Source organism: Phoenix dactylifera, chromosome 11, assembly GCF_009389715.1.
Source record: "Phoenix dactylifera cultivar Barhee BC4 chromosome 11, palm_55x_up_171113_PBpolish2nd_filt_p, whole genome shotgun sequence".
Taxonomy (NCBI): Eukaryota; Viridiplantae; Streptophyta; class Magnoliopsida; order Arecales; family Arecaceae; genus Phoenix; species Phoenix dactylifera.
The window spans coordinates 12,837,439-12,865,068 of NC_052402.1; the positions used below are offsets into that span (position 1 = coordinate 12,837,439).

Here is a 27,630-nt window from a genome sequence, read left to right on the forward strand (position 1 = left end):
TTTTTGCTATCTATTATTATTGATTTAAATAATTTGATGAAACTAAGATCCAAGAAGACAAGATTTTGGTGCAATGGTAAGGTTACTCTATTATGACTTAGATAGTATGAATTCAAAATGGAAAAACAGCCTTTCCACACAATGGATAAGATTGTGTATCTCTAAACTTTTCTAAACTTTGTAGTGTCAAAAATCTCGCCTATCAAAATATAAAAGCCTGCACCAACTGCCTCATGTCATGTGGTAAAGGAATTTTTTTGTGACCTAGAAATGGGCACTTCATAATATCCCCCAAGAAAAGATTCTAAGTTTTTTTTAATAACTTCTATATTAATTAAAACTTATTTGAATAATAAATATACTGTTATAGTAAATCCTACAAGTCAATGAAAAATCCAAGATCCATTTTAGGATTAGTCCATTTATGAAGCATAAGAATGCTTTTATAAAACATAATTTATCGTGTATCTATCTAAAGTCAACTCTCAATTGAAGCGTGCGCTATAGGCGTTAACAGAAAAAATAAATATCTTGAAGGCACATACTAATTATATATCATTTAGCTATATGATGCAAGATTATAATATAATCAGCATGTAATTTGGATGATTGCATCCAAATATTGTAAAAATGGATATGTGAGATGGAAAACCCATGTGTGGAACTTTCTACATGGATGGTTGCACTAAAAATTGAAATCAAGAGATGTCATGAGGAGACATAACAATGGTTGCAATAAAAAAATATGATAAGGAATATGATAGTGAATGGATGCGATAGGTTTGAACCAATAAGCACATATTTATAAACGACTGTTGGTAAGGGACACGATGGTAACGGAATGCATCTTTTCATAAGTGATTATTAATAACCTATAAATATACTAAATAAGATCTCAACTGACTCACTTCTTTTTGTCACCATAATCATTATACGGTATTACCATTCTGTTCTTTTTTTTTTTTGTCTTTCTTTCCCTTTATTTCTTTTCCAAAAAGTTTGTATTTCTAACAATCCTTGTGTGGTCATCAGACTAATGATGATGACACAAGATTTATTCTTCATCTCAAATTATTAACATATCTGCATTCTGAAACCAATATTGATAATTTTCTTTTCCAAACAAGGGAATCAGTATCAATAGTTCATGTGATTCCAATTGGAATGAGTTCCAACTGCATTGGACCCACCTTAGGTCTATAAATTTCTTACTAATACACTGCAACACTAGACATTATTAATCAAATAGTCATATGCATCATACATGTGGAGATTTGAAGTATACAACAACCAAGGGATTTAATGACTTCAACCCAAGATCTAACAGAAGCCTATTCATTAAAATCCTAAGGGCTCGTTTGGTTCGCGGAAAAAAAAGAGGAAAGTGCGGTCAATGAAAAGGAAAGAGATGCCTCTTATTTGGTTGGAGTTTTCAAAGGAGAGAGACAGAAAAGTTATATTCTCGTGGAAATATGATTTCCACATTTCATGAGAAAGTCTTTCTTATGAGCAATATGAAAAAATTACTTTTCCGTAATCCAAAAATCAAAACATTTTTATTTTTTTTTTAAAAAGTCCTTCAGCATCAAATCAAAAATTCTTATTTGATCCAAAACATTAAAGACCTAATTTCTATTAAGGATATAAATAAAATTATAAATAACTTTTTTAGAAAAGTGGATGGTCAACCAAACAACAGCATTCTGTGAATTTGTCACTTTCTTATGATCAACCAAACATACCAAACTTATTTTTTTAAGTATCTATCTTTTTTAAAATTTGCTTTTCAAAAATTATATTTTTATAAAAAAAAATATTCCCACCAATCGAGCCGTAAATGTACTGTGAGTCGTGATCACGCTAATACTTTTCCGCGAGACATTTTAGGCACTACAACACGGCCTCCATGGTGGAACCCTTATATAAGCCAGTCGCCCCTCGGTCCAAAAGTCCGAAGCCGCTTCAAGCTGCTCTCCAAGCGTAGCCGGGCGTCCCCACTCCCAAAGCCCTAATTTTTCCTCCCCAAACCCCCGTCTTTCCTGAAATGGGACGGCGGAAGGGCGGAAACAAGAGCCTCGCTCCGGGAGGCAGCCAGAAGTGCAGCTCGAGTAATTGCCTCCACGACGCGGCCACCGGTACGAGCATCGCCGGCGGGGAGGAGGTGGACGAGGTGATCGAGGAGAGGACCGAGAGCTCCAACCTCGAGAACCCGCCCGAATCCCTAGCCCTATCCAGCAGCGATAAAACCAGCGCCGACTATTACTTTGATTCCTACTCCCACTTCGGTAATGCGTTGTTGTGACTCGAATTCGATGCGGTTTTATGTGCATTTGGGCGATTTTGGTGGTTTAAATCGAAAAAAGTTGTCATCTTTTGATCTGATATCGTGTTTTTTGCTTGCCCTGTTGTTCAAGATTTAATTCATTTGCATACTGCTGTTGTTTTTAATATTTGTTTTGTTCATTGGATGCCTAATTCTTATTCTGAGGTGCCAAGTATTGTTGCTGTTCTGCAGGAAGATTTTTTCTGGTTTTCTTAAGAATGTAGAGTCTCGGCACTAGTTCGTTCACAAAATAAAAAAAATGTTTTTGTTCATTCATCTCTCTCTCTCTCTCTCGTTATCTACTTTTCATATCATAATTTAGACAAAGGTAAAGCAATTTTTGTTTATTTAATGACTTGAGGCATCCAGTAGTATAATTTTCTGTTCTCGTGAGTTAGATATAGGAGTTTCTTATATGTGAGAGTTGCTCTTGAATTTGTTGTTTGTAGCTCAGTCAGCACAGCAACTTACGTTTCTGTTCTCCTTGTATGCAGGCATTCATGAAGTAAGTACGTCACATTCAGCTTTCAGAAGAAGTGTTGGTAATGATGGTTTGTGAACGGTGATGATATGAAAGGACTTACATACAATTATAGTTCTATTAGAAAAGTGAACTTTTTTCCTGTTCTTTGGCATTTAAGAGAGGATCATATGGCTTTAACGAATAGACAGAGAGACAGACAGACAGACATTTACATTGCTTTAATTATTAACTGTTATGTGAGATTTGGGTTCTAAGCTAAAATATGATTTATTAGTATGTAGCCCTACGATTTTTATTAGTGTCTTTAACTTTCTTTTAAGCTTGGAACCAGAATATCTATTACCTCCTAGCTACCATGCTTGTATCTTCCTTCTTGTCATCAAGAAACTTAATACAAAAAGAACAACTCTAATGGATAATCAGCAGACATTGATTCCAGCTGATTTATCATGTTTTATTTTGGTCTATTAAGTCTCATCTGAATGTTTTGGTTAATATTCTGTTTTGCTTTCTCTGAAGTGTCCTGAATTAATCTCTCTCAAATCCTTACATGTACTTCCAACTTGTGATATAAGAAAATGTACATAATGCTTTGCAATAGTGAGTTGTGGATTATCTGTTATTGTGTTTGATATTATTTATGCACTAGAAGTGTGTTTCATGATAATTTAAGTGCTTAGACAAGTCATAATCCTATTAGTTCTCTTTTTAGGGAGTAGGGAGGTGCGGTATACTTGTAAGAGGCAGTTTTGGTTTATGCTTCCAAAATTTGAGGATACATTTGTTTGTACTATAAACTCATATATTCCTCTTTGGCAGTGCTATCCATGATTTTACCCTTCTGCTGCTCCTATGGGAGCTTGTGGGCTGCAATAGCTCAATCATGTTGAAGTAGCTGTGTAATATGATATTGTGTACGTTTTCAGGTGCATATGGCAGTTTATTGAGGTGTTACTTTAGTGAAAGCAGTTTAGCAATTCAAGTTGGTAGCTGTATAAAACAAGGATGCTCAGGACCTTTTATTTTAACATCTTTGAGACTAGCTAGTATTTTAATTTTCGGAATTTGCAATTGTAATAGTAATTAATTTAGTTATTCTCATCAGAGATTCTGTGGTCTTTATTTGATTTGTTTTAAGGAAGGGATTTTTTTATAGCTCATGTATTCAGTGAAGATATGTTATCATGGTCTGTTTCTGGAGAAATTTTGAGTCCTCATAATCTATTTAAACATGTTATGTTGAGAGTCAGGAGGTAAATGGAGGTCGAGATCAATTGACATCACTAAATAGTTCAAACTTGTGGCGGCATAAATGTTCAGAGGCTTTATTTTGGGAGCATAAATGTTCAAGGCCATTTCAAGTGCCAACTGCTAGTTTTTCATTATTTCATTAAGGACATTCCCCATTTCCATCTCTTGAAACATTTTTGCTACATAATTTGCAAGTTTTTTTTTCTCCGGATTTGTCAGTTCAAGGATATTTTTCTTATTTCACAGAAGCAGGTTGTTTTTAGGCAATCTTTTCTTTTATTATGTTTGAATTCAAAGTAAGTTATTCCCTCGTTGTTTTCTTTTGAATAGTGTTTTTGGCTGCTAAGGTGATTTAAGGTTGATTTATCCAATGTGAATAGAAATGTATCGAATAATAGGATGCATCTTTTGAGAGTTATGATAGCTATTTGTTAATTCCATATGATCAGTCGTGTTTTCTGTGAATAGATTTTAGGTTGCTTCTTTTCTTTTACTGTCTTCTTGCCCTCTTTTTTGAAAAAATCTTATTGTAAGAAAGGGAACTTTTCTATTCTTTCATAAAAATGACATATTGGCAACCATGAAAATGTTGGTTATAAACCAGCTCATGAGGGCTATTATCTGAATGAATCTTCTGAATTTATGCTGCTACATTTATCGTACTGAAGAGACACCATTAAGTTTTTAAGTGTTTTCCTATCAAGCATTACTATTTGATTTGGAAGCTTGGAATGCTTCGATTGACTATGTTGATCCTGCAGGAAATGTTGAAAGACGTTGTCAGGACAAAGACTTATCAGAATGTTATTTATCAGAACACCTTTCTCTTCAAGAACAAGGTGGTTCTTGATGTGGGTGCAGGAACAGGAATTCTTTCTCTTTTCTGTGCGAAAGCAGGAGCAAAACATGTTTATGCGGTAGGTTTCCTTCCTTTTCTCTCTCTAGGTCTCTCTATTTGGCATTATTACATGTGACAAGGCTGACTGACTTGATGAGACTGAGGACCACATATGCTTCTAGGAGCTTGTTTTCAAGAAATGAGCGGTCAGATTGGTCGGTAACATGATATACACGACAAAAAATGTATAGAAATTGAGGATCTGTAACTTAATCAAGTAGGTGTCAAATGGATGGTTTTAAATACTATAGTTTACTATGATCTAAAAAATCACTTGTTTTAAGATGTGTGGATCATGATCCATAAAATGGATTTTCAATTTATGTGCCCTATAATGTGTGTTACTGTACTAGTGCAATTGATACTGTTTATTTTTGTACCAACTTAATGTATAGTTTAGAAACCATCAAAATATATGATTTCTGCTTTCTAGGTATGTCTTTGTAGTGTAAATCATGTTTAATGATTTAGGTTTTCAATTTGGATGCTCTATGGTTGTTAACAAAAGATTTTCCTCTGTGGTAGGTTTCAGATCTGTTATTCTTCTATTCTTTAAACCTTTTTTTTTTCCATGTATTCTCTTTCTTTATTTACTTCTCTTCTGTATGGCAGCAGCAGTTAGCTAAAATAGAATCAATATTAGCAATGTAGTCTTATGTGTCAGCTGCCGACAGCCTTTTTATTCTTCTCACTTCATTATTATCTTATATCAGCAATTCAGGATTATCCTTTATATTTTTCCCTTATTTTTAAGTTGGACCCTGCTTAGATTATGGATACAATTTTTTGCAGAAATGTGCCCGTCTTCGTAATCCATTTCTTTCTTTTTCCTATTCACTAGAAATCCAAGTGCATCCTTCATCATCTCCATGAGTTGTTTCTTTAATCACAATCTTACTTAGAATTAGATATAACAACAAAATTCTGATTTTTTTCCATTGGAAGTTTGGATTTTATATTAAGGTCCATCTTTTTTCACAGCAATTTGGTAGTGGTGCAAATAATCCTCTGCATTGTTACAATGGTTCAATAGACTTTGCATGAACTTGTTTTCCTTATCCCTTTCTAACAATGGAGTGAGAATTTCATCAAAATACTAAATTAGGCCTTGAAATGCCTGAGCTCAATGGTTTGACATCAAAAAGGTGGAAGGACATCTGAGGTGGCTGGTGAGTTCCAAGTGGATAGAGTAAAATTGGACATAGGGGGCTTCTTTTCCGTTTATATCATGCAAAAGTGATGTTTTTACCCCAGATAACTGTTTGCCATGCAGCATGGATTCTTTTCCCCTGATGATCTCTTATGATTGTTTCAATTTTCAAGTTATTTTACATCAGTAATTAATTCATGTTGTTAATTATTGCAATCAAAACCCTTCTGCAGATAGAGTGCTCCCACATGGCTGACATGGCAAAAGAAATTGTTCAAGCAAATGGATTTTCTAATGGTCATTCCTGTACATTGTATTTTTTATTTTCTGCCACTGCTATGCATCTTAATTGCTTTTGTTAAATGTTACAGCCATAACAGTCTTGAAGGGAAAGGTTGAAGAGATTGAGCTTCCAGTCACCCATGTAGATGTCATTATTTCTGAATGGATGGGTTATTTCCTACTCTTTGAGAATATGTTGAACACGGTGCTGTATGCACGTGATAAATGGCTCGTAAGTGATGTTTCACATTCATTTTACCTTCTTCTTCTTGTCTCACATGCTGTGTCTCCAAATTGGATGGTTTTTCTAGGACAATATCCAGTGCGAGAAAGAATTTAGGTCTGACCAATTTAGTCCAAAACTCAGAGTAAGCATAGGCTAGACATGGCTATGCCTCAATGAGATCCTAAATAGATTTTTGGAAAGCAGTAACCTATCAAAAGGGAGTGACCAGTTAAACATGTAGATTGATTTTAGCAGTTGCATGGTCCACTTTTCACCATCCTAGCAGTTTGTGCAAGGTTGTGATAGCATAGTGGAAGCAAATGCTTCTCATATATGAGGCAGTTCAATAGGACATTACTAGTAAAATATTGTGAAGTGACATTGAACGTCTAATATGTAATGATCTTAACTGAAATTTGATTGAATGAAGATGCAGCTCAGTCACTCAAATTCTCCGCGGTTTAATTGTTTTGAATAAGCTAGGTCTGTCACATGATGGCAATGCATATTAAATTTGTTATATCATGCTGCTAGATTTGAAGTCAACCTCATTGCATTTATTGCTGTAGCTATGTGAAGTACATGGTTTCAAATGCTGGTATGTGCTTGTCAGCACATATTGCATATTGCTGTAGCTATGTGAAGTACATGGTTTCAAATGCTGGTCTGTTCTGGTCAGCACATATTGCATCGCGCCAATATCAGCACCTGATACAGTTCGACTTGGCACCTATTTAATCCTTTCTTAAAAATATACCCTTTTTAAAATATTTTTTAATTACAAATGGGTTTTATTTTTCTTTTATTTGTTTTGGTACAATAGCGTATGTGTGCCGGCACAGCATGGCACATAGTATTAGGTGGGTGATCAGCATGCCAACTGACATTGATACTTGTAACCTTGGCAAAATATGATTTCATTCACAGAAAGCCGAGTCCAACCATCGAAGACTGTCCATTGCATAACCAATAAGATTTACAGTGATGATAGTTGAATCTTTATGGCTTTACATTAGTTATTTGATTACGTTTAGTTGTGTTGATTCATGTCGATGATATCTTCTGGCGATTAAATGGCCTGTCTCATTATGTCTGATCACTATATTGATTGAACCCTAGTTATCCAAGAGTAAATGGAATACCATATCATCACTTATTTGGTTTTTTTATCGTCCCTTTTTTCATGCAGATTAATGATGGAATTGTGCTACCAGACAAAGCCTCTCTATATTTGACAGCAATTGAGGATGCTGAATATAAGGAAGATAAGATTGAATGTGAGCTTATTTGTCTTTTGATTTTTTTTTTTTTAAATTATGGTTTCTGCATACTTATAATCGACACCTTTAGATGGGAACATTATATCCCTAGAACATTTTTTGAACTTCTTGTCTTTCAAACATACTGTGAAGTTTATGCCGAGACACTGTTTGTCGTGCTTAATTCTGTTTCTGATGGTGTATCATCTCTCTGCTTGCAGTCTGGAATGATGTATATGGCTTTGACATGAGTTGCATCAGGAAACAGGCTATGATGGAACCGCTTGTTGACACCGTGGACCAAAATCAAATGGTCACCAACTGCCAGTTGCTCAAGGTGATTTAGTGGATCCGTTTTTTCTTATCTCTGTTGCCTTAATTCTTCATTTGATTAACAGATTGCTTAATTTTTTTCCTTGCTCACTACTTTCAGACTATGAATATTTCAAAAATGGCTCCAGGAGATGCATCTTTCACAGCACCTTTTAAACTTGTGGCAGAACGCAATGATTACATCCATGCTCTTGTGGCTTACTTTGATGTCTCATTCACCAAATGTCACAAGATGATGGGATTCTCTACAGGTTCTTTTTTTCTATCTTGGCTATAATCATGAACTTCTTGGAAGATTTTATGTATGTTCTGGATCTATGTATGTACTGTGACTTCCAGCAGCTTGTGAAAATGGGCATGCATTTTTGAAAATGGGCATGCATTTTGACAAGAGTATCATGTGAACTTTTCTTTATTTAACATTTTGGAATTTTAGCATTGCTGCCTTCCGCCCAAACTCAACCTGCATTTCCCAAGAAATTCACTGGGCCAGACAGCAGGAGATGGTACTATACCATTATGCTTCGAAAAGTTGTGTTTATGTAAATGGGTAAAATACTTTTAAGAGCATTGCTTCAACAATTGAATTTCATGTTCATGCAAATAAAAAATTTCCTGTCAACTACAAAACCTGCGAGTCATATGGAATTCACCTGATTCTTAAATTGAATTTTTGATAGTGGCCCCGGTCTTTGGAGTCAGGAAACTAGTTGAATCAATGAGCTATAGTTAACCCACAAACTTTTGAGCGGCTGGTGTGGTGCCCAGGTGGTTTATGTCATTGATATAGTTGACAGGTTACAATTTTGAGAACTATCATACATTGTAATAAGCAGTTACCCATTTGATATATAAGATTTCTGTCATTCCTTTTGGTTCAAATACAGCAATATGTACCAGTATGAAAAGAATGATGCAAATTGTAGGCCTTAATTGTGCATCATCCTCTCCAAATATTAGGATCATCTCATTCTCATGGTTCAGAAAATTAGATGTTCAGTTCTAAGCTCCTGTTTGTGCTGCATATTCTTAATTTTACATGGTTCTGTATCCATTCTCACCTTTTGCATATGTTTGATGATCTCTAACGAATAGACTGTCTCTACAGGGCCAAGATCAAAAGCTACCCACTGGAAGCAAACTGTCCTGTATCTTGAAGATGTTCTGACCATTTGTGAGGGAGAAGCATTGGTTGGGAGCATGACTGTGGAGCCCAACAAGACAAATCCACGGGATATTGAGATTATGCTCAAGTATTCATTAAATGGACAACATTGCCAGGTCTCCAGTACCCAGCATTATAAAATGCGTTAACCTGTGATCGTCATTCATCTGCAAGAGGTACCCAATGACTTATTGACATGCTTTTAAGTTACAATTTATTCTGTTAGGCCAGCACACAGAATTGGTGTTGCAATGTGTTATGATGTTTGATGAGTTTATTTTGTTGTTCCATCGACAAAATAATCATAGCATTTCAATCCAAGATTTGATGTTAACCCTAGATGGAAACTATCACCAGTTAAGCCAAGGTAGTCATCCATGGTAGCAGGTGAAACTCTTGATTAATGCTATGATTCTGGCTGGTATAGATCCTAACAGGAAGTTAATTGTTGTCATTAACTTTGTAAGATCAATTGGTCCTAGATAACTTAATGAATTAATTACAACAAGAAACGATTACTCTCTCGCTGCAGCCTGCGTGAGGGAAAGAGAGAGTGTCCAGGGCATCACTAGAATTTCGTGCTTTCTGGGTGAACTAGCGCCCATTTTTACAGCTCTTATGATGCAATATAGTTTCTCTATCAATTAAAACCACGTATGTAATGCCAGAGGACTGGATTTTTTTTTGTGATAAAACTACTTATTATGAGGCATATTCTGCCAAAACACCATTCCTTTATTTTTGTACAAGACACTCATATTATGGTACTCGATTTCTCTTTTTTTATTTGAAATGAAATGGAGGGAAAGTGGGAAGCTGCTGAAATTATTAAGGAAAGGAAATTTACAACATATTACGAAGTGAGAGAGAAAAGAAACAAAACAAAAAAGAAAAACTCCCTAAATTTCATCAAATGTAGACACCCTTTTAACTTCATATGCAGCGAGCCGCAGGACCATTATAATTTAGTCAATACAAGGCATTAAATCAAAGTGACTTCGGAATGCCAGGAGAGTCACATTTTAACTCTGAAAAAAAATCGTTCTTTTACCTCCAATTTGTCTCCGTTCTCAACAATATCAATCTGGAGAATCCAATCCACCTCTTCCTTCTTGAGATTAAATATGTTCTCATCTATCCCAATTATCTGAAACTCCAAAACCTATATCAATCACATCTTTAAGAAGGAAAAAAAAATCAGCTAAAAGTTGCACACAAGATCAAACGATCAACCAGATCCACTGCCAATCTGGCAAGACGAGCAGGGAATCAAGAAGGGAGGACGGGAGGGACTATTTTGGGGCAGAAACACAGACCTGGCACTTGATCAAGGGGACGTCTTCTGTCCGGGCGGCCTGAGATGGCTTCTTTGGGGCAGCAAGAGCAATAGGAAGGAGAAGCAAACAGAGCGGAGAGCCGTCGGAGAGGCCTCACCATTGCTCACCTCCTTCGCCCTTCAAAGGGATTCTCTAGTCATGCCGACTAGATCCGATCATTGGCTGATTGGGTCTGATCTAGTTCAAGCAAATTCTCATTCAGATCTGAACCATTTACAACAATAATTTATCTACGCATCCAGATCGAGTTCCTTAAACTAAAAGGCTTGGAAAAAGGTTTTTTTTTTTACTATTATTTTATGGTTGCAACTGTTGTATTGTAGTAGGTCGGGGGGGAAGCTAATGCTTCTATGGTAGCTCTGCTTCCTCATCTTGCTTCTACTTTGCTTGCTTACGTGAAGGCTCAGCGTCCTTTTCGTCAGGTCCAAATGAAGTGAGTAGCTCCAACTCCAGAAGCAGCCACCACAAGAACTGCACTTTATGGTTTCAGTTCTCACTGCTGATAATTGTCATTTGTGTAAGCATTAAGTCCGAAACCACGGTTCTCACTGCTGATAATTGTTTGTGGTACTTTCCACTTAAGAGTAAGTTCCCCATAGGCTAACAAAAGTTTTATTGTGTTAACAAGCGTAGCATAAATGGGAAGCTAAAAATATCTTGCTTTAAAATATTTTCCTGAAGCTTTCATTATCTACATATTTAAGTAAAACTATAAATACAACAGTGGTGCTGAAAGGCAATGCAAGGGTAAAAGCATGCATGTAAGGTCCAACATAATAATTCAACACTAAAACATGCATGTCAATATTATGCGACGTGCTCGAAAGTATACTGTCCTGAAAAATTATGTCCAAACAACTGAACACTTGCTTTCTTGCTGTCATTTATGTATACAGGAATATTCGGGACCAAAGTATGACAATTGGCAGATATGAAACTCAGTCAGTGAAATAGAAGATGATTTAGACAAGTTGCATCTTATTCATATCCTTTCACCCTGAATTGAAGAATGGAATTGTATGAAATTAGTTTCTCCCTGTGGTGGCTGCAGTTTTCACATAAATGCTATGCTTAATCATTGACATGCAGGGACATCTGATGGCAAGCGAACTTCTTATTCATCAGATTATATGCACAGGTTTTGGCTTTTAAATTTGTTCTTTCTCATATTCTTGAGGCTTGATATATGCTATGCATTTTGTATTTCAAATTTATAGTTAGAAACAAAAGGAGTGGTAGAAACAAAATCGAGCCTATGTACTCCTCCATGGTAAGATAACAATATACAATCTCCATAGCTAGATAACATGATATGTACTCCTTCCATCCATGAAAGAGCCTATGTCAACTTCTAAAAGGACAATAGGTGATCAACATATTTGATCCATCTCATATATTCAAAGCAATGAGTTGCTAGACAAAGAGGTACTTGCTTTAAGCTGAGCTAGTTACGTGTTAAATTGAGAGAAGAACGACCTATAAATGCAAAACATTTTTGTAGTTCAAGGAATGGTTTAACGTTTGAATAAATTCATATAACGAACCATCATAAGCCGATGTTGTTATGCTAATTTGCGGAGTGAGTTGGATGGTATCCTAAGATAGCTTCATCCGATGACTTTGCAATAGATGTATATAATTGGCTCGACTTTCTTTTCTTCCTTAATGATTGCAGTGGTGATACAGGTTTCAAACCTTTTGATGGTATTTGGTGACCCAAATGAAATTATCATGGTGATCTTAGATCACCGATGATCTTGATCTCTAATGATCTAAGATCGCCATATTTAGTATGCTTGTTCTAGCCATTAAATATCCTCGGTTATCCATGATTAATTTGTTTGGTATATCATAAAAATTCAAAATCGCTAGCTATATAATACCCAAACTACCTTTGATGTATTCCATTTATTTTGCAATTAAAAAGAATTCTCAAACAAATCATAGAAAAACATACATGAACATAAATCAAATCATCAAAACATATGATTTTAGACTAATTCAGCAAGATCAAAAATTAATCAAAACTAATCAAAGTAACTCTATAGAATTATCAGAACCTCGTAGCTTGGAGATTTTTTTTTCAAAAAAAAAAGATTATCAAATTCTTCTCAGCTAGAAGAGCTTTATTTTTCAGATATTGGCATTTTTGGAAATAATTTTTTTCACTCGATCGAGGGGCATTTTTATTTCTAAATTTCAACTTGTCGGGGCGATCTTAAAAATCTGTCCTCAAGGATGAGTATAAGATCACTGGGTTGGGTGGTAATTTTAAGAGTAAGGATGATTTTGGGATCGTTACCATATAGAAATACTAGAATGCAATCAAATATGATGATCTCGTCATCTCCATCTACATCACTTAAGATTTTGAGATCATCGCTCTATACCAAATGCCATCCTGTGGTCATCTGGAAGAAGCAACATAGAGAGATTAAAATTTGCTTCAAGAATGTTTGAATAGGTTGGTCTGCTCCTATCATGCTTGAACGTTAGGACTCAGTTATTCTGATCAAAAGGCTGTGACGAGCACTTGCCAGCAATTCGACCAACTCAACCTTCCAATGCAACACTGACACATGGCATGACTTTTAGGTCTCCGCTCAGCTGCATTTGTCTCTTAGCAGCCCAAGTTAAAAATGCACGGATTTGGAAAGCAAAACTTCCTGCATGGTAACTTCAAGAAGCTTCCATTATTAGTCCAAGAACCTATTTACAGTCTACCTGCAATGTATGGAAATAGACCATTTTTAAAGCCTTACGTCAGCCCTTTCTCGTGATAAAACATTTTTGGTTTGATTACAATTTTTGAAATAATAATTTTTGTCCATATATAGGGGGGCAACAAGAAGGTATTTGTGTTCGAAATAGTTTATTGTTATAGTCTAAAATATTTATGGCTTTGTTTTCTAAAATTTATATAGTAACTTTAAAATTTATTTCAATTCTTAAAATTCTTAATCAAAGATTATATTGCAAAAAAAATCATATATATATATATATATATGCGAGCATACGTGTGTGCACATGAAACATGTATTTATATGTATGCATATTATTATTGGAAAGTTAAGATTCTCTATAATTCACGATTGAGCTAGAGAGAGGGAGAGGAAGTCTTTCAATCATAACTATGTATATATTATATGATGATTATAATTGATTAGACCTATGCGAATACATGGGATAGCATGTGGTGTAACCTAGTTGGGCTGGTAGATTCGCATACGTTACAACCTATATAATCATCAGTTTTTGGTATGGAAACAATTTGCTTAACTTTACGTCTATTTTAAGATATTTCTAATATATTCGTATAAGAATGAAATCGGATCGAATACGGATCGGATACAAAAATATCCATACAGATATATTTTTTTGTTTAACAAATATAGATACAGATACGAATGTTAGCCAGATGCAAAAAATTATATCTATAATTGTTTTAAATGAATACAGATACAAGTCGGATACTAAAAATATAGATATAAATACGAATATAAATTGGATAATTAAACATTATGACCACAGAATCAAAGATATTATTAAGTGGATGATAAATCAAGTTAATAGTATGTTAATGTAGTTATTTATTTTTCTTAAAAGTTAATAAATGTCATATAAAAATTGAATAGAGTTACACATAGAATCGAATATTTGGATATGGATCGAATAATTATCTATCCATATTTATTTTTTTTAACGAATATAAACAACGAATATTAATCAAATACTTATATATATATATATATATATATATATATATATATGTAGAGATATATATTCAAATATAAAAATAAAATTGCACGAATATTATCCTTCTACTTTTATTTCTAAATGTCCGTGAGTATCATCATATACAGTGAGTACATTCTATTCATGCGATGCCATGATTGTCGTAGAACAGCTGGGATTGAACGAACGCCCCCCCACTAATTTGGACCCTCTTGGAGTCCAATCATCACATGGCCAGGATCGTACGGAGATTCGCGGTAGACCTTTTGTCCGTCTTGTAAAGCAAAACGTGGTTTCCATTCATAGGCGTGCCCTCCGATTACTGTATCTCTCTCATTTTTTTTTGCCGTTTTAACGGAGATACCTAGCGGCCGTTATTTTCAAAATTATTTTTTTTATTTTTTGTGGTCAAAATTATTTTTTTATAATTAAAAAAATGACTGTACTGTTTTCTTTTTTTACGACGGCTGTTTATATTACTCTTGGGTACCTTCAACAAAATTCAAAAATAAAAAATGCCAAAGTAATAAAAGATCCTGATGTGTCCAGAAAACTTCGTCTGAATGCTGTTTGCAATAATTTTTTATCCAAAATTTTTCGCCCTCTTAATTGACATGCAATTTTAATTTTAATATATTAAATGAATTAAAAATACAACAATATTCCATCTCGGGGGTGCAAGGCTTTAAAGTACAAAAAATAAAAATAAAAAATAAAAAAATCAAACTTTGATTTTTCTAAAGAATAAAAGGGTGGCCACGGCCGTCATATATTTAAGGCGATCGCGCTCCCCGTAATCATCGTATGTTCCCTTCTTTTTAAGAAGGCGACGGCCACCAACTCCGGCAAACGAACCATTTTTCCTCTCTTTTTCAACCGTTGGATTTGACAGGTGTCATGCACCGAATCGCATAGCAAGAAACCCGGCACCACCCTTGCAAGCCAAAAATCCAATCACGTCAAAGCCGGGCCCTTCATCAGTTGTACCACACGATCAGACGGTGCCGACCACCACGATCTCCCATGGTCCTGCTCATACAGTCAAACCCTGGGACCATCACCTGCATTCCGGTTTCCGACAAGTCAACCGGTCAACAACACCAAAAAGCTCGTCATCTCAAATCGGACGGCTCTGATCGTTCCTCTCGTGATCCAACCCTCACTCATGGCTCATGGGGTGCGGGGGGCCGGGAAGACTCCGGCTGCCAGCTAGAGAGAGAGAGAAAACTCGAGTCGAGGAGAGAGAAATTAATATAAGGGGGTGTCGGTGGGGGGTTAAAAATAAAAATAAAATTTAGAGGAGGGGCCGCTTCGTATATAAGCAAGAACGTGGAGGGGATTCGGGGGCTTTAAAACAAAAAAAAGCGAGGCCGAGAGAGAGAGAGGCGGGGAGAGAAAGGGAGAGGCGGAGAAGAGGCGGGGAAGGGATCCGGGGAGGGAAGGCTCGGTTATCGGTCGTGAAATCTCCTCAGCCGGCTAATGGGGGAATCAAGTGGGTCGGTTTCGGTCGATGTGGAGAGGATCTCTCTCGGTGGAAAGGTCAGGTTCTTTCTTAGAAGTATATGTTCCTGTTATGTATTTTCATCAGATCTTTATATTGGTTTTTTTATTATTATTATTTTTGTTGATTTTTATGGTTTCATCGTGTGAATTACCCGGATTTATGATGATACAAATTATAACGTTCTTTCAATAAGAAGTTGTTTCTTTATGTTTATGATTTTTTTCCGCTATATTTTGTTGATTTTGAGGATTTTATTGGGTGATTATTTGGATTTACGAGGACATAATGTGGTTTGGATAAGGAGTGTTTTTTTGGTAATAAAATTTTGGATTTTGTATTATTTTTCTGCAGAGCTGTTATTGGAGTGTTTTGTTCTTCTAATCAGTGCTGCATTTTTGGGGAATTCAAGGAAAAGTGCAGGAAACTTTAAACTGGGATAATACTGGGGTTGCTTTGCATGTTTGGTTTTCTTTTTTAGTGTGTTGGCGTAAAATCTAAACACAATCGTCCTTTCTTGATTTTGTTTAATTTATAAATTCTTTCAACTTATAGAAATAAGTTGACATTTCTAATCACTGGAAGACGTAAATCTATCTTTGATTTATTAATGGTTAATGCTAATGTTCATGTGGCTGTACTTTTCGGTTGTAGTTTTTTTTATATTGTTTTAGTTATATATATATTAGACCTTATGATGCTAGAGTCAGTTGAAAGCTAGATTGCTTGAGTTCTTTTTTTTTTTACTTGGAACAATGGAATAAAGGATTATTCCTTTCTTCAAAAGTCGGCAGGGTATTATTTTAACTATTTGTGTTATAATTGCTTGATTACAAATTAAAAGGCTTCTAAACTAGCCAAAAGCCAAGAAGACATGTCTCCATATTGCAAAATTTTAAAATAAAGTTGTATATATTATTGCTCAAAAAATAAATTTGCATATAATAGAGGTAGCAAAAACTTCCTCGTTCATATAAAAAGGCACAAAAGTTATTATTATGCTGTATTCTTGAATTACACAATGAGTTTGATGCTCTCTGTGTGGATCTTCGTCTCAATTCTGTTACGATTCTTCAATCTGCTCTTGTTGTTTTCAAACCCTAATGGATTGTCTTTTTGAATTTAAATTTTTGAGCGTCACCATGCTATTGTTCCATTGATCCATGCTTAGGTCCATCTACAATCATCTGCTTTTGATGTCTTATGCTTCTAAGTTTATATGTCGTTCCTTTGATAATCTCAACAGGCCAATATTGTTATTCTCTATTGCAAGGTTGGGACTCGGTAAAATTGAGTTCTGATATAATTCTGTTGATTGATTCAGGTGCTACCGAAGATATCAAGCTTCTTTACTACTAAACTATTTGCATTGATTTGGTTGCTCTATGTTAAACATCTCTACTGTGAAGTAGTTTGGGGAATATTGTATATAAAAATTGTCTGGCAGTTATTTCAAACCAATACTCTATTTTTTTTTAAAAAAAATCCTATTGCAACACACCTATTAACTTGAAATCTATACAGTGTGCTTCATCTGTTATTTATCTTTTTGACTTTAATTTTTGCACTAATGTTTATTTTAAACATCCTCTATTGCAATCTTTCTTATGGGATGCGATTTCAGTCATCGTCATTTTGCTTTCTTGGTCTCTTAATACAGAATGATATTTTTATGGTGGCCTGCAGGAGCATTTTGTAAAAACAAGACATGGCACAGTGTCTGTTGCTGTGTTTGGAGATCAGAAAAAGCCTGCACTTGTAACCTATCCAGATGTGGCTTTAAACTGTAAGTTCCACTGAAACATTTTCTATGTGAACGTTGTTTTCTTTTTTGTCATCCCTATTCTCCATATGTGTGCATTGTTAATGTTTCATTTGGAGTGATTATAAAATGTACGTGTTTAAAGGTTCATTCAAGAATGCAATTACGCCGGTTCCCTTTTGATTGAGTTAATTTATTCACTCAATTACAGTAACACTGCCTATTTGTTATTTTCCTGATGGTTTTCAGGGATTTTTTACTCCCTTTTCTGTCTTTTGTTTTGAAATAAACAGATGCATCGTGCTTCCAAGGATTATTCTTTTGCCCTGAAGCTGCTTCTTTGCTTCTTCACAACTTCTGCATATATCATATTAGTCCTCCAGGACACGAGGTCAGTAGTTTGGTTTCAGCTTCCATAAGAAATAACCTTGCATACAGTTCTATTCAATATGGTTTGTTGCCATCAAATTGAACATGGTATTTACATGAGTTTGTCATCTTCCTCAAGAGTTGTTGCAGTTAGGAGCTGCTCCAATTTCTTCCGATGTTCCCATACCCTCTGTCGATGATTTGGCGGATCAGATCGCTGACGTTCTTGATATTTTTGGGTAATATTCAAGTGCTATATCTGCTTGTGTGAGTGGATCTTAGGATGGAAGATGTGTGGCAAGGCAATTTGAAATCTAACATTTTTACATCCTTTCAATTTATCCTTTCCAGGTTAGGTCCAGTAATGTGCTTGGGGGTCACGGCTGGTGCTTATATCCTTACCCTTTTTGCTGTATGTGGTACCACTTGAAAATGTTGCTCTGTTTATTGTTTCAATGACTAAAGTTTTACTTCTTACTTCCAGATAAAGTATAAGGAGCGTGTTGCAGGTCTGATACTTGTCTCTCCTCTATGTAAGGCTCCCTCCTGGACAGAGTGGTTGTTTAATAAGGTATCGTGTCAGATCCCTTTTGTAAGTTAAGAAAGAACACAGTTTAAGCTGATGAATAGAATCCTATCTTCGCCGATCCTCAGGTAATCTCCAATTTGCTCTATTTCTATGGCATGTGTGGCTTGGTTAAGGATTTCTTACTTCAGCGGTACTTTAGTAAGGTAAACAAGTTTCAGTTTCACAGCTTTATATCTGATTCACTTTACCATCTGTCCGATGTCTGATGGTTTCTTCTTTCTGACTTTGTTGGCAGGAAGTCCGTGGAAGTGGACAGGTCGCTGAGTCAGCTATTGTACAAGTTTGCAGAAGTGTGAGTTTTGATTTACTCTTATTGCTTTACATTGTTTTGTCATTTGGTGGGGTTTTTTTGATCATTTGCAATGATTCCTATGATTTTTGTCACTGTTGTAGTTGTTGGATGAGAGGCCAAGTGAAAATGTCTGGCGGTTTCTTCAATCAATTAATGGGTATGTCCGTACACCTTTGCTCTATAAAATGTCAACTTTAAAAGAGACCCTTTGTCATTTTAACTTTTGCCTATTTATAAGCAGGAGATATGACATCACAGAACAATTACATCAGCTACAGTGTCAGACACTTATATTTGTTGGTGAAGATTCTCCATACCATTCTGATGCCCTCCACATGACATCAAAACTAGACAGAAGATACAGTGCCTTGGTCGAGGTAATATACTGAATCAGTACATCTTGGGTGCTTTTCCTTATTTATGGATAATGGTTGCTTGAAAGGGCTCTATTCAGTCCCACTGCTGGCATTTTTTTGTGTTTCTCTGGGGAACACAATGCAGGTCCAGGCATGTGGATCAGTGGTGACAGAGGAGCAACCCCATGCCATGCTGATACCCATGGAATACTTCTTCATAGGGTATGGGCTCTACAGGCCAAGGCAGTTTACTGGCAGCCCACGCAGCCCGCTCAGTCCATGGTGCATATCTCCAGATCTGCTGTTGCCTGAAAGCATGGGCGTGAAGCTAAAGCCTATCAAGACAAGGGTGTCACTTCACATTTGATAGTGATGGGCATAGTCAGCGAGCGAGGTTTAGAAAGAGTAAAGATAGCTTCAACATTTTGTAATGTTGAAGTTGTAGCTGATAATATAAATATGTATACGAGCTCTTTTGACACCTAGGATGGATTTCTTAGGGAGTGTAGATGCCAAAGGAAAAGATTCTGGTGGGCAGCCAGGGGAATGCATGGACAGCAAAGAGAATCTATTCCTTTCATTTGTAGGCATCATGCTCGCCTGTAAAATCTGCATTATTCATGATGAGCTGACAACAATAAGAGGTAGTGGCATCCTCAATCATGACTTGTGTTGTGTGGTTTCATATTCAATGGAAACGTCCTTGTAGTAATTATTTTATTCTTTTGTTTAAAGAAAGCAAAGGGTTAGTAATCATAAAATTGTTGTGATTTTTCTGGTCATTCACATGATCCCTAGAATCATACCTTTATTGGTACACCTTCTATTTAATTGTTGTTATTTGCTTTCAGAAACTGACTTCGTGTTTCTTGTAAGGGCTTGAGAGTGGAACTGTTTCAATGGTGAATTTGTGTTGCTGGCCTTATTGAGCTTTTTTTGTAGCCGGAGGTTACAAAGAAGTGAGTAGTTCATTTGGTGATGTCTGAAGCATCAAACAAGCTGTGTGGATATAAGTTCTCGAATCATTTATGCCTATATGATCAGTGCAGCCTGGAGCTATACATTTTATTCAGGGGCCTCCTCCAATACCTGTCACGTCTCTTAAAGTCACCTCCCTTTAAGCTTGGAAATGACTTCCCAATATAAATGTTGGATTTCTATGACAGATCTTAGATTTGAATTGTTACCATTACATGAGCAATATACTCAGTCCTAGATGCACAGTTCAGCATTTAGTTTGGATGGCTGGCGATGAAATTCTTTATTTCTTTGTAGAGTACTATGCAGGACAGCAATGGAAATCATGCATTAGCCAGAGATTAAGGTTGTCATTAGTTATAGATAAGTTTTTTGATTATATTATTGTTAGGTAATATTCTTAAGAGCTCTTATCCAATGCTTTGAATGTTGGCTGACTGGTGGTGTTTCTTACTGATGTAGAAACTCGTAAGGATTGTTTTAAAAATTGGCAGACTTGAATATAAATTATTCAGTCCTGATACACTTGCTTAAGATCTATTCTTCTGTTACTATTTTTTCTGACCTTTATTAAGAATGTTGTCACTGGGAAGAGCTGTTAATGAGTGCCATGCGGTCCTCTCCAAAATTTGGAACACTTTGGGGCGCACCAACACACACTCATTGCACTTGCTAATGTCGTGCATGGTGATATTAGCACTGTCAAAAAATACCCAAAGTTTATTTAGCTTGTTGCATTCGATATCAGATAATGGTCTTTAATGTCACCACCATCATTTCTGCTAGCTGCTAAATTCAATTGCTGGCATCCACATTTTTATTGGTGGTGACGTATTATTGGTCCTCACATCATCAAGGCTACCTGTGGAAATCATTAGTAGGCTGTGCTAAATCGAATATATTAGGGCTTGCGGAGGATGCGGCAAGGAAGCCCTTGTTCATACCAACCCTTAAAGCTTTAACTCTCGTCAACGTCAATGTACCAAGTAGTTGGTTGAGGCAACCGCAAAGCCAGGTCAAGGAATGATGACGCTCGAAACAAGATAATTCATGCAGAGGCAAGAAGAAATTATATCCTATACGGCATGCACGGCATGTTTCTCCATACCATCAATCACAACTGCTCATCTCTTTAACGGTCAATGAGATAAGCACTTGATGAATGAGATCCATAAGGATGAGTGGCGGTGCATGCCATGTAGAATATAATTTTTCAGAAGAAAAGGTGGCAGAGATGGCTAAGCTCAAGATGGATAAACTTACAATACAGCGAGGATCATGGTAATAATGAATTAGGTCATCATAACACAACCCATGGACACCATATATAAGCGGAATACGGGCCCCAAGCCATATATGAGTGCAATGAGACCAGGACCATCCAGCTGGCCAATTACTGGCCTAACCCTGGTCTTGCTACCTGAGAGCAGCATGGCTCCTAGCCATGGGACCAATCCACACTGCTGGACCTGGGCCTGGGCCTACACGAGTCTGTCCCACTTGTCAAGGAGGTGCTCTCTTACTACAAAAGAGGGGGGAGAGAGGTTTGGTTGAAAGAAGGTTTGCAAAGACCAGCCCAAGAAACAAAATATCCACAACCAACCTCTATTCCACTAGGTCTGTCAGATGAATCGCGCAGCTTGAGAAAAACTTAGATCAAGCTTATTTTTGAAGCTAAATGAATCAAGTGGCATAGCCTGCCAACTTTATACCATGCAAACAACTTAGGCACTTACAAATAATTTCGAAGTTTATCAGGGGACTATAAATATATATTCTCCCAACGTATCGTTCTTACAGAAACTGACCTCGGCGGTCTTTGCCTTAGCTAGCAACGTGAGGATTTATATGTAATTCGAAGACAAACCAGGGAGTTGAAGTAATTTTCTGAGAAGCTTAAACTGGACTTCGGCTATTATGATGTATGAACCGGCCTCCCCCACGGACCACCAGTCGGGCTTTCCCACAAACAGGTATGGATGCAGGCATGACTCACGTCACATACAAATAGTTTCATTCATACGATGGTATCGATGCATTCTTCAAAATGATTTATTCTGGAGAACAAACTCTCAGTTCCCTAGAAAATTGCATACAAAATTAGTCTGATATCTCATTCGGTATATTAAATGCATGAAACCAAACCCTCAAATTGCCAATGCTCTCTCATTCATAAGAAGTTTAGATTTCCAAGATTTGGAGCCCCGGGGCGAATTTGCCATTAATACAAGAGACGCATCTTCCAGGGAATGATTATGACTACTGTGACAATCCGGCCCATAATTGCGGCCCAGGCCCGGATGCAAAGGGACAATGGCCAGTCTTATCCAACTTTGAGAAAACAGGGGATGAATCCCCTGTTCAAGGGGAAACGGCGCCCCTATTTTCCCTTCTCTCCATTGCGCCCCGGGCCCTTTGTTTCCCGGCTACAAAGCGTGAGAGAGAGCGCGCTTTTTTTTGGTTTTTTCCTCTCTCCCATGCCTTGGTTCCGTGGATAAGAACGAGTCGAAGGGGCGGCGCCTTGTTTTAATTTCGCATCCTCTCTCAGAGCTCCCACCGCCTCTCGTTCTTCCTCTCACGCGTTCCCTCTCCCTCTCGCCGTCTCTCACCCGCATGCTGTCCTTCTCTCTCTCTCTCTGACACACACATACATACTCGTACGCTCTCAGTTAAACCTAAGGGGCTCCACCATATCACCTCCCATACCCCCGCCCTGCGACGGAAAACAGGGTTAGGTTCTTTACCCTTTTATAAAAGTAGTAGTTAGATATTATAATTTTGGAATTTTAGAGGATTTGAATAATTATTTTAAAAATATCATTTTGGTACTGATTCCACGTACATGTATGTATGTATGTGTATGCACGTGTGTGAGTTAGATTACCATGTTCCAAGAATCTCAAGAAAGTGATTAGATTTACCTGGGTATTGGCATCCACGAGGTAAGTGATTTAATACTTCTTAGTATGCTTTTTTAAGAAATCTTGAAAAATTTTAATTTATATTGCCTGATAAAATAGTTTTAACGTTCTGCATCTGTTTGTTTAAATGGTTAAGCATGTTGTATTTTATCTCTGAAAATGGTACAAAATTATATAGGTATTTTGATATTTTCGTAGATAAGTTAATTTGGATATACGATCTGTCTTGATTAAGGGATTTGGAAAAACTAACTCGGTAATTTGTGAAAATACTTGAAGCCCATGGTGTTTGAGGATTGTCTCTATGAAGAAGAGGCTGGCATCACTCACCACCCTCATTTCATGCTCGAATCAAAGAACAACCCAATAGATGTTAAAAACAAGAATGCTGCAACAAAAACAAAAATAAAGGATTTTTTCAGCTAAAACCAGGCAATTTATGAGGAACACAAGATACCAAAGACCATAAGCAGATTTAATGGCTTCGATGATGTAACGTTGATTTATTCTCAAAAAAAACAATGGCTGACTGGACAAACAATGGCAGTAATCTTTATTATAAGGATCAATGGCAATTTCAGCAAGGATTCGTCGTTTGAGGTTGCTGCCATCAGAATATTCATTGAAACTACTTTCAAACATTGGAAATAAAATTAAGCAGTAAAATAATCAGCTTAGAATGATCATTCTTTCAATACAAGCGGTATCATGATGTCTATGATTTTGGGTTTGTGATGCTCTTTTGACAAGGAACATCTTATATTTTCTGCCTTTCCAAATCTTTTTCTTCAGTTTACTAGTTCTTTTCTTCTTTGAGAATGTAAATGTGATCATGACTTTGCTGCCATAATGTGCCCATTTGTTGAAAGTTTGCTAGTACTAAGCTTGGGTGGAATACATGTAGAACTTTTCAAAATGGCCACAGGAGCAGCACAAAATGGCTATCTGTGAAGAACTGTTGTCAGGTTGATCTTATATTCCAGTGGAATATATAGGTTTCTTTTGCACAACTGCAACTTTTTGCTGAGTATTATAAAGAATCATCTCCATAGTTTTAAATTCAGGAGACATGAACTCTGTAATAGATAATCCAATTAGTTTCCTCCTATCATTATTTTCCTAACTTTAACTTGAGCTGAATGATGAAGGCACTAGCCATACTAGAGAACTCTGTTTGTTATGGTATACTTCATGCATTTGCATAAAAATTCCACAGTTTATGAAGTATAGTACAATTCCAGTGAATTTTACATGAAACTTGGACTAAATAAAACTTCAGCAAAATTTATCTGCATCTCTGACATTCTTTCCACTGTAAAATTACAAACCAGGTCAGAGAGGTGAAACAGGGAGGGGAAAAAAAGGAAAGCAAGAGGAAACAATTTTTTTTCAAAAAAGGGATGGTGCTAAAATGGTCCTTGACCATAATTCAAATAAATTGACCCGCTTGTGCGAGATATTTGAGGGTCAAGTCAGGCATGGTTAGTGAGGAACCCTGAGAGGCAGGGGAAGGGCTTCATTGGGTGGCATTGGAATTGTCTTGAACTTGCAATCTACTGAGAATACTTGGGCAGCATTTTTGCGATTGACCTATCGATGAGCTGCAGGAGGATCCTTTCAAGCTCCTCACCATTGCTCCATTCATGGATTTCAGCCTTGAGCTGCTGAGGATTGTCACAGATGAGCTGCCACAGAGGGTATTCCTTCCTCGGCATCACATAGTCTTCTTCACTTAGCCTGAGAGAAGGGCAGTAGTCTCCCTTCCCGTCACCCAAGTAGATGAATCGCTTCTTTCCCTCTACAGAGGCTTGTGCTTGGATTCGCTCGATGATATTACCCTGTATTTGGCGAAATCAAGGATTGGATTGAGAGCCAAAGTAATAAGAGAATCGAGACTCACGGAAGGGCTATAGCAACCATGGTTCCTAAAAATCTTACTTTTAGCTGTGTGGGAAATTTGTTATTACAATGTTTTAGAGGTCTACATCAATGCTTTGCCATGTATTTGGCTAAGATATATTCTGTATTCTTTGCTCAGGGAAGTGATTAAAATCTGTTTTGACCTCCAAAGTTCAAACCAAATTGATCTACTCTCTCTCTCTCTCTTTTCTGAAGCATTATGCAAAGGAGGAAAGACAAAAGTTACAACTTAAATAATAAGAAAATTGTAAATTTTTTGGAAACATTGATGAAGTTATGGCTTGAAAAGGCACTAAATTTACATGGTTTAACCTCTATCTTCATGGTCAGAGAATATTTACCATAAGCAACCATTGGATTCCACCTTGCATCATGCGATGACACAAAACACCACAGTGAACAAATAATTAAAGATTTCTTAAAAAAATAGTTACCTTGCACATGTTTGGAGGACAGAGGCTGCAGCCATGGGAAGAGGTAGAGAAGTCATGGTAAGGGAAGATCCTAAGCCTCCCCTCCTCATCCACATAGCTTGGATTGGTATTAACCTCTGAGAAATACTCAAGAAGCCCATGGTGTTTGAGGATTGTCTCTATGAAGAAGAGGTTGGCATCACTCACCACCCTCAGCTCACACCTAAACCAAAGAAGAACCACCCATCAGCACAAGAAATGCGTAAACAACGGAAGAGTCGCAACCATCGGCCATGGCAAAAGAAACAAGAAAGCGTACCCATGAGCGTAAGCCGATTTGATGGCCGCGATGACATGAGGATCCAATGGACCCCTCTTCAAGCAGTCTGCGATCTCCTCGACTGTCTTTCCCTGCGAATGCAGCTCCCTCATCATCCTATCCTGAAAGAGTTATAAAAGACAACAATATGCACTGAGAACTGAGCTGGATAGGATTTGTAATGGAGAAGAAAGCAACGGGCGGGATGCGGTATCGATGCACAAACCATGAGAGAATTCCACGGCATGGTCGGGAGGAGGCGCTCGAAGAGCTCGGTGGCGCCGAGCTGGTGGACGACCCAGCTATCGCTGTTGCAGTCTATGATCGTCCAGTCGAAGTCGAACACCACGATGATCCCCGCCATCGAATCTTTCGCAACTCCTCTTGGAATCGCAATTCTATGCTGTGAGAATTTTGAGGATGCAATGGCTTGGAGAGAAGGGGGGGGGGGGGGGGGGGGGGGGGGGGGGTGGGTATACAGAGGAATAATATGTGACATATGTGGTGATGGGAAATGGGAGTAGCTGCGGACTCAGGTTTTCTTCTGCCGTTGTTTAGTTTTCTTCTTTTTTTTTATCCCTGAGGATTTATTCTACGGTGGGTGGAATAGCCACCGCTAGGCGCGGTTCCGAGAAGAATCGGGGAGGATAGGATGGGAATATTCGGGGGCGCACCGAAACTTTGGTGGGAACGCGTGGATCGCACGCCGCCGTCGCGCAATCTCAATGGTTTGGAGCCTTCGGGAGGAGGGAATATTCGGGATAGGAGCAGCCGGATCTCCGCGCCCGCCTTATACCCTGTGGCTTACCTTTCTTGAACGATGGAGTCCAGAAGGATTGACCCTGGCGTTCCTTCCTGGTCTTATGACGATTGCTCCTGATTTTTTGGGCAGGTAGCCAGGGCCTATTTTTAATTATTGTCATTAAAATTTTTTTTTCTTTTTTTTTCCCTTCTTATCATCTATTTTTTTCCTTCATCTTTTATTTTTTTCTTGTTTTCCGCTTCCTTTCTTCTTCTTTTTTTTCTCTTATTCTTTCTTATCTATTTTCATTTTTTTTCTCCTCTCTCTCTCTCTCTCTCTCTCTCTCTCTCTCTCTCTCTCTCTCTCTCTATGCGGATTAGTTTTGAAATCTCAACCACCTCCTAATGTTGTTTACTAAGAGATAGATGAACATGTATGTAATTGTTCGTAGTTCTCATATTGTTCATATTTGTATTTACTTAGATAAGTATCCATAATTTTATAAATAATTTTAGTATTTATTTTTTATTTACAAATTTTTGATTAATTGAATATTTTCTTAAATATCATAGCGTTTTTTGACTTGTTTTTTTCTTGATTTACAGTTAGGGGTGGCAATCGGGTCAGGTCAGGCATAAACAGGTCGGGTCAAATACAGGTCGGATCAGAAAACTATAAATCTGAACTCGACTTGTTTATTAAACGGGTCAGGAATTACAAACCTGAACCTGACCTGTTTATTAAACAGGTAATCCGACCCGACCCGTTTAACCTGTTTAATAAACAGATAACCTGTTTACCCAACCCAACCCGACCTATTTAACCTGTTTGCCCAACCTGACCCGTTTAACCTGTTTAGACCTGTTTAATCTGTCCAACCCAACCTGTTTAACCTGCCCAATCCGACCTGTTTAGACATGTTTAGACCCGTTTAACCTGTTTAGACCTATTTAACCTGTTTAACCCGTTTAACCTGTTTAACCTGTTTAGACCTGTTTAACCTGCCCAACAGTTAAACGGGTTAA

The 27,630-nt window shown here is 37.1% G+C and overlaps 3 protein-coding genes and 2 long non-coding RNA genes across 8 annotated transcripts; 3 read left to right on the top strand and 2 right to left on the bottom strand.

The window, feature by feature from the left end:
* The first annotated feature begins 1,932 nt into the window (after positions 1-1,932).
* Positions 1,933-11,877, top strand: LOC103711191 (probable protein arginine N-methyltransferase 1). Of its 2 annotated transcripts, XR_005513904.1 has the most exons (11): positions 1,933-2,285; positions 2,818-2,828; positions 4,820-4,975; positions 6,340-6,403; positions 6,478-6,620; positions 7,804-7,891; positions 8,095-8,210; positions 8,307-8,457; positions 9,315-9,547; positions 11,131-11,225; positions 11,605-11,877. XR_005513904.1 is itself a non-coding variant. In XM_008797246.3 (10 exons), the coding sequence occupies exons 1-9, from the start codon at positions 2,045-2,047 to the stop codon at positions 9,518-9,520; spliced, it is 1,176 nt and encodes a 391-aa protein (XP_008795468.1). In that variant the 5' UTR covers positions 1,933-2,044; the 3' UTR covers positions 9,521-9,547; positions 11,605-11,877. The 2 variants fall into 2 exon arrangements, 1 of the variants encoding a protein (XP_008795468.1); XM_008797246.3 differs by lacking the exon at positions 11,131-11,225.
* On the bottom strand, positions 9,961-11,129 carry LOC120112391. The gene is made up of 2 exons (XR_005513905.1): positions 10,688-11,129; positions 9,961-10,518 (listed from the first exon to the last, which is right to left on the bottom strand). It is a non-coding gene; the product is annotated as an uncharacterized LOC120112391 (long non-coding RNA).
* Positions 11,878-15,798: 3,921 nt separating the features above from the next.
* On the top strand, positions 15,799-20,068 carry LOC103711192 (protein NDL1-like). Of its 2 annotated transcripts, none has more exons than XM_008797248.3 (11): positions 15,799-15,982; positions 17,631-17,730; positions 18,000-18,097; positions 18,226-18,314; positions 18,427-18,487; positions 18,560-18,646; positions 18,730-18,807; positions 18,900-18,956; positions 19,058-19,113; positions 19,198-19,333; positions 19,411-20,068. In XM_008797248.3, exons 1-11 carry the CDS (start codon positions 15,923-15,925, stop codon positions 19,480-19,482), a joined length of 894 nt encoding a protein of 297 aa, XP_008795470.2. In that variant the 5' UTR covers positions 15,799-15,922; the 3' UTR covers positions 19,483-20,068. The 2 variants fall into 2 exon arrangements, with proteins under 2 accessions (XP_008795470.2, XP_008795469.1); XM_008797247.3 differs by having other exon boundaries at positions 19,458-20,068.
* A 2,595-nt stretch (positions 20,069-22,663) lies between these two features.
* Positions 22,664-25,543, top strand: LOC120112392. Of its 2 annotated transcripts, XR_005513906.1 has the most exons (3): positions 22,664-23,020; positions 23,170-23,232; positions 24,543-24,566. It is a non-coding gene; the product is annotated as an uncharacterized LOC120112392 (long non-coding RNA). The 2 variants fall into 2 exon arrangements; XR_005513907.1 differs by lacking the exon at positions 23,170-23,232 and having other exon boundaries at positions 24,543-25,543.
* LOC103711193 (inorganic pyrophosphatase 2) lies at positions 24,370-26,323 on the bottom strand. The gene is given in 5 exon segments (XM_008797249.3): positions 24,370-24,803; positions 24,806-25,049; positions 25,566-25,767; positions 25,864-25,985; positions 26,090-26,323. Coding segments are annotated over 5 exon segments (816 nt in total). The 5' UTR covers positions 26,228-26,323; the 3' UTR covers positions 24,370-24,693.
* Between the last annotated feature and the right edge of the window lie 1,307 nt (positions 26,324-27,630).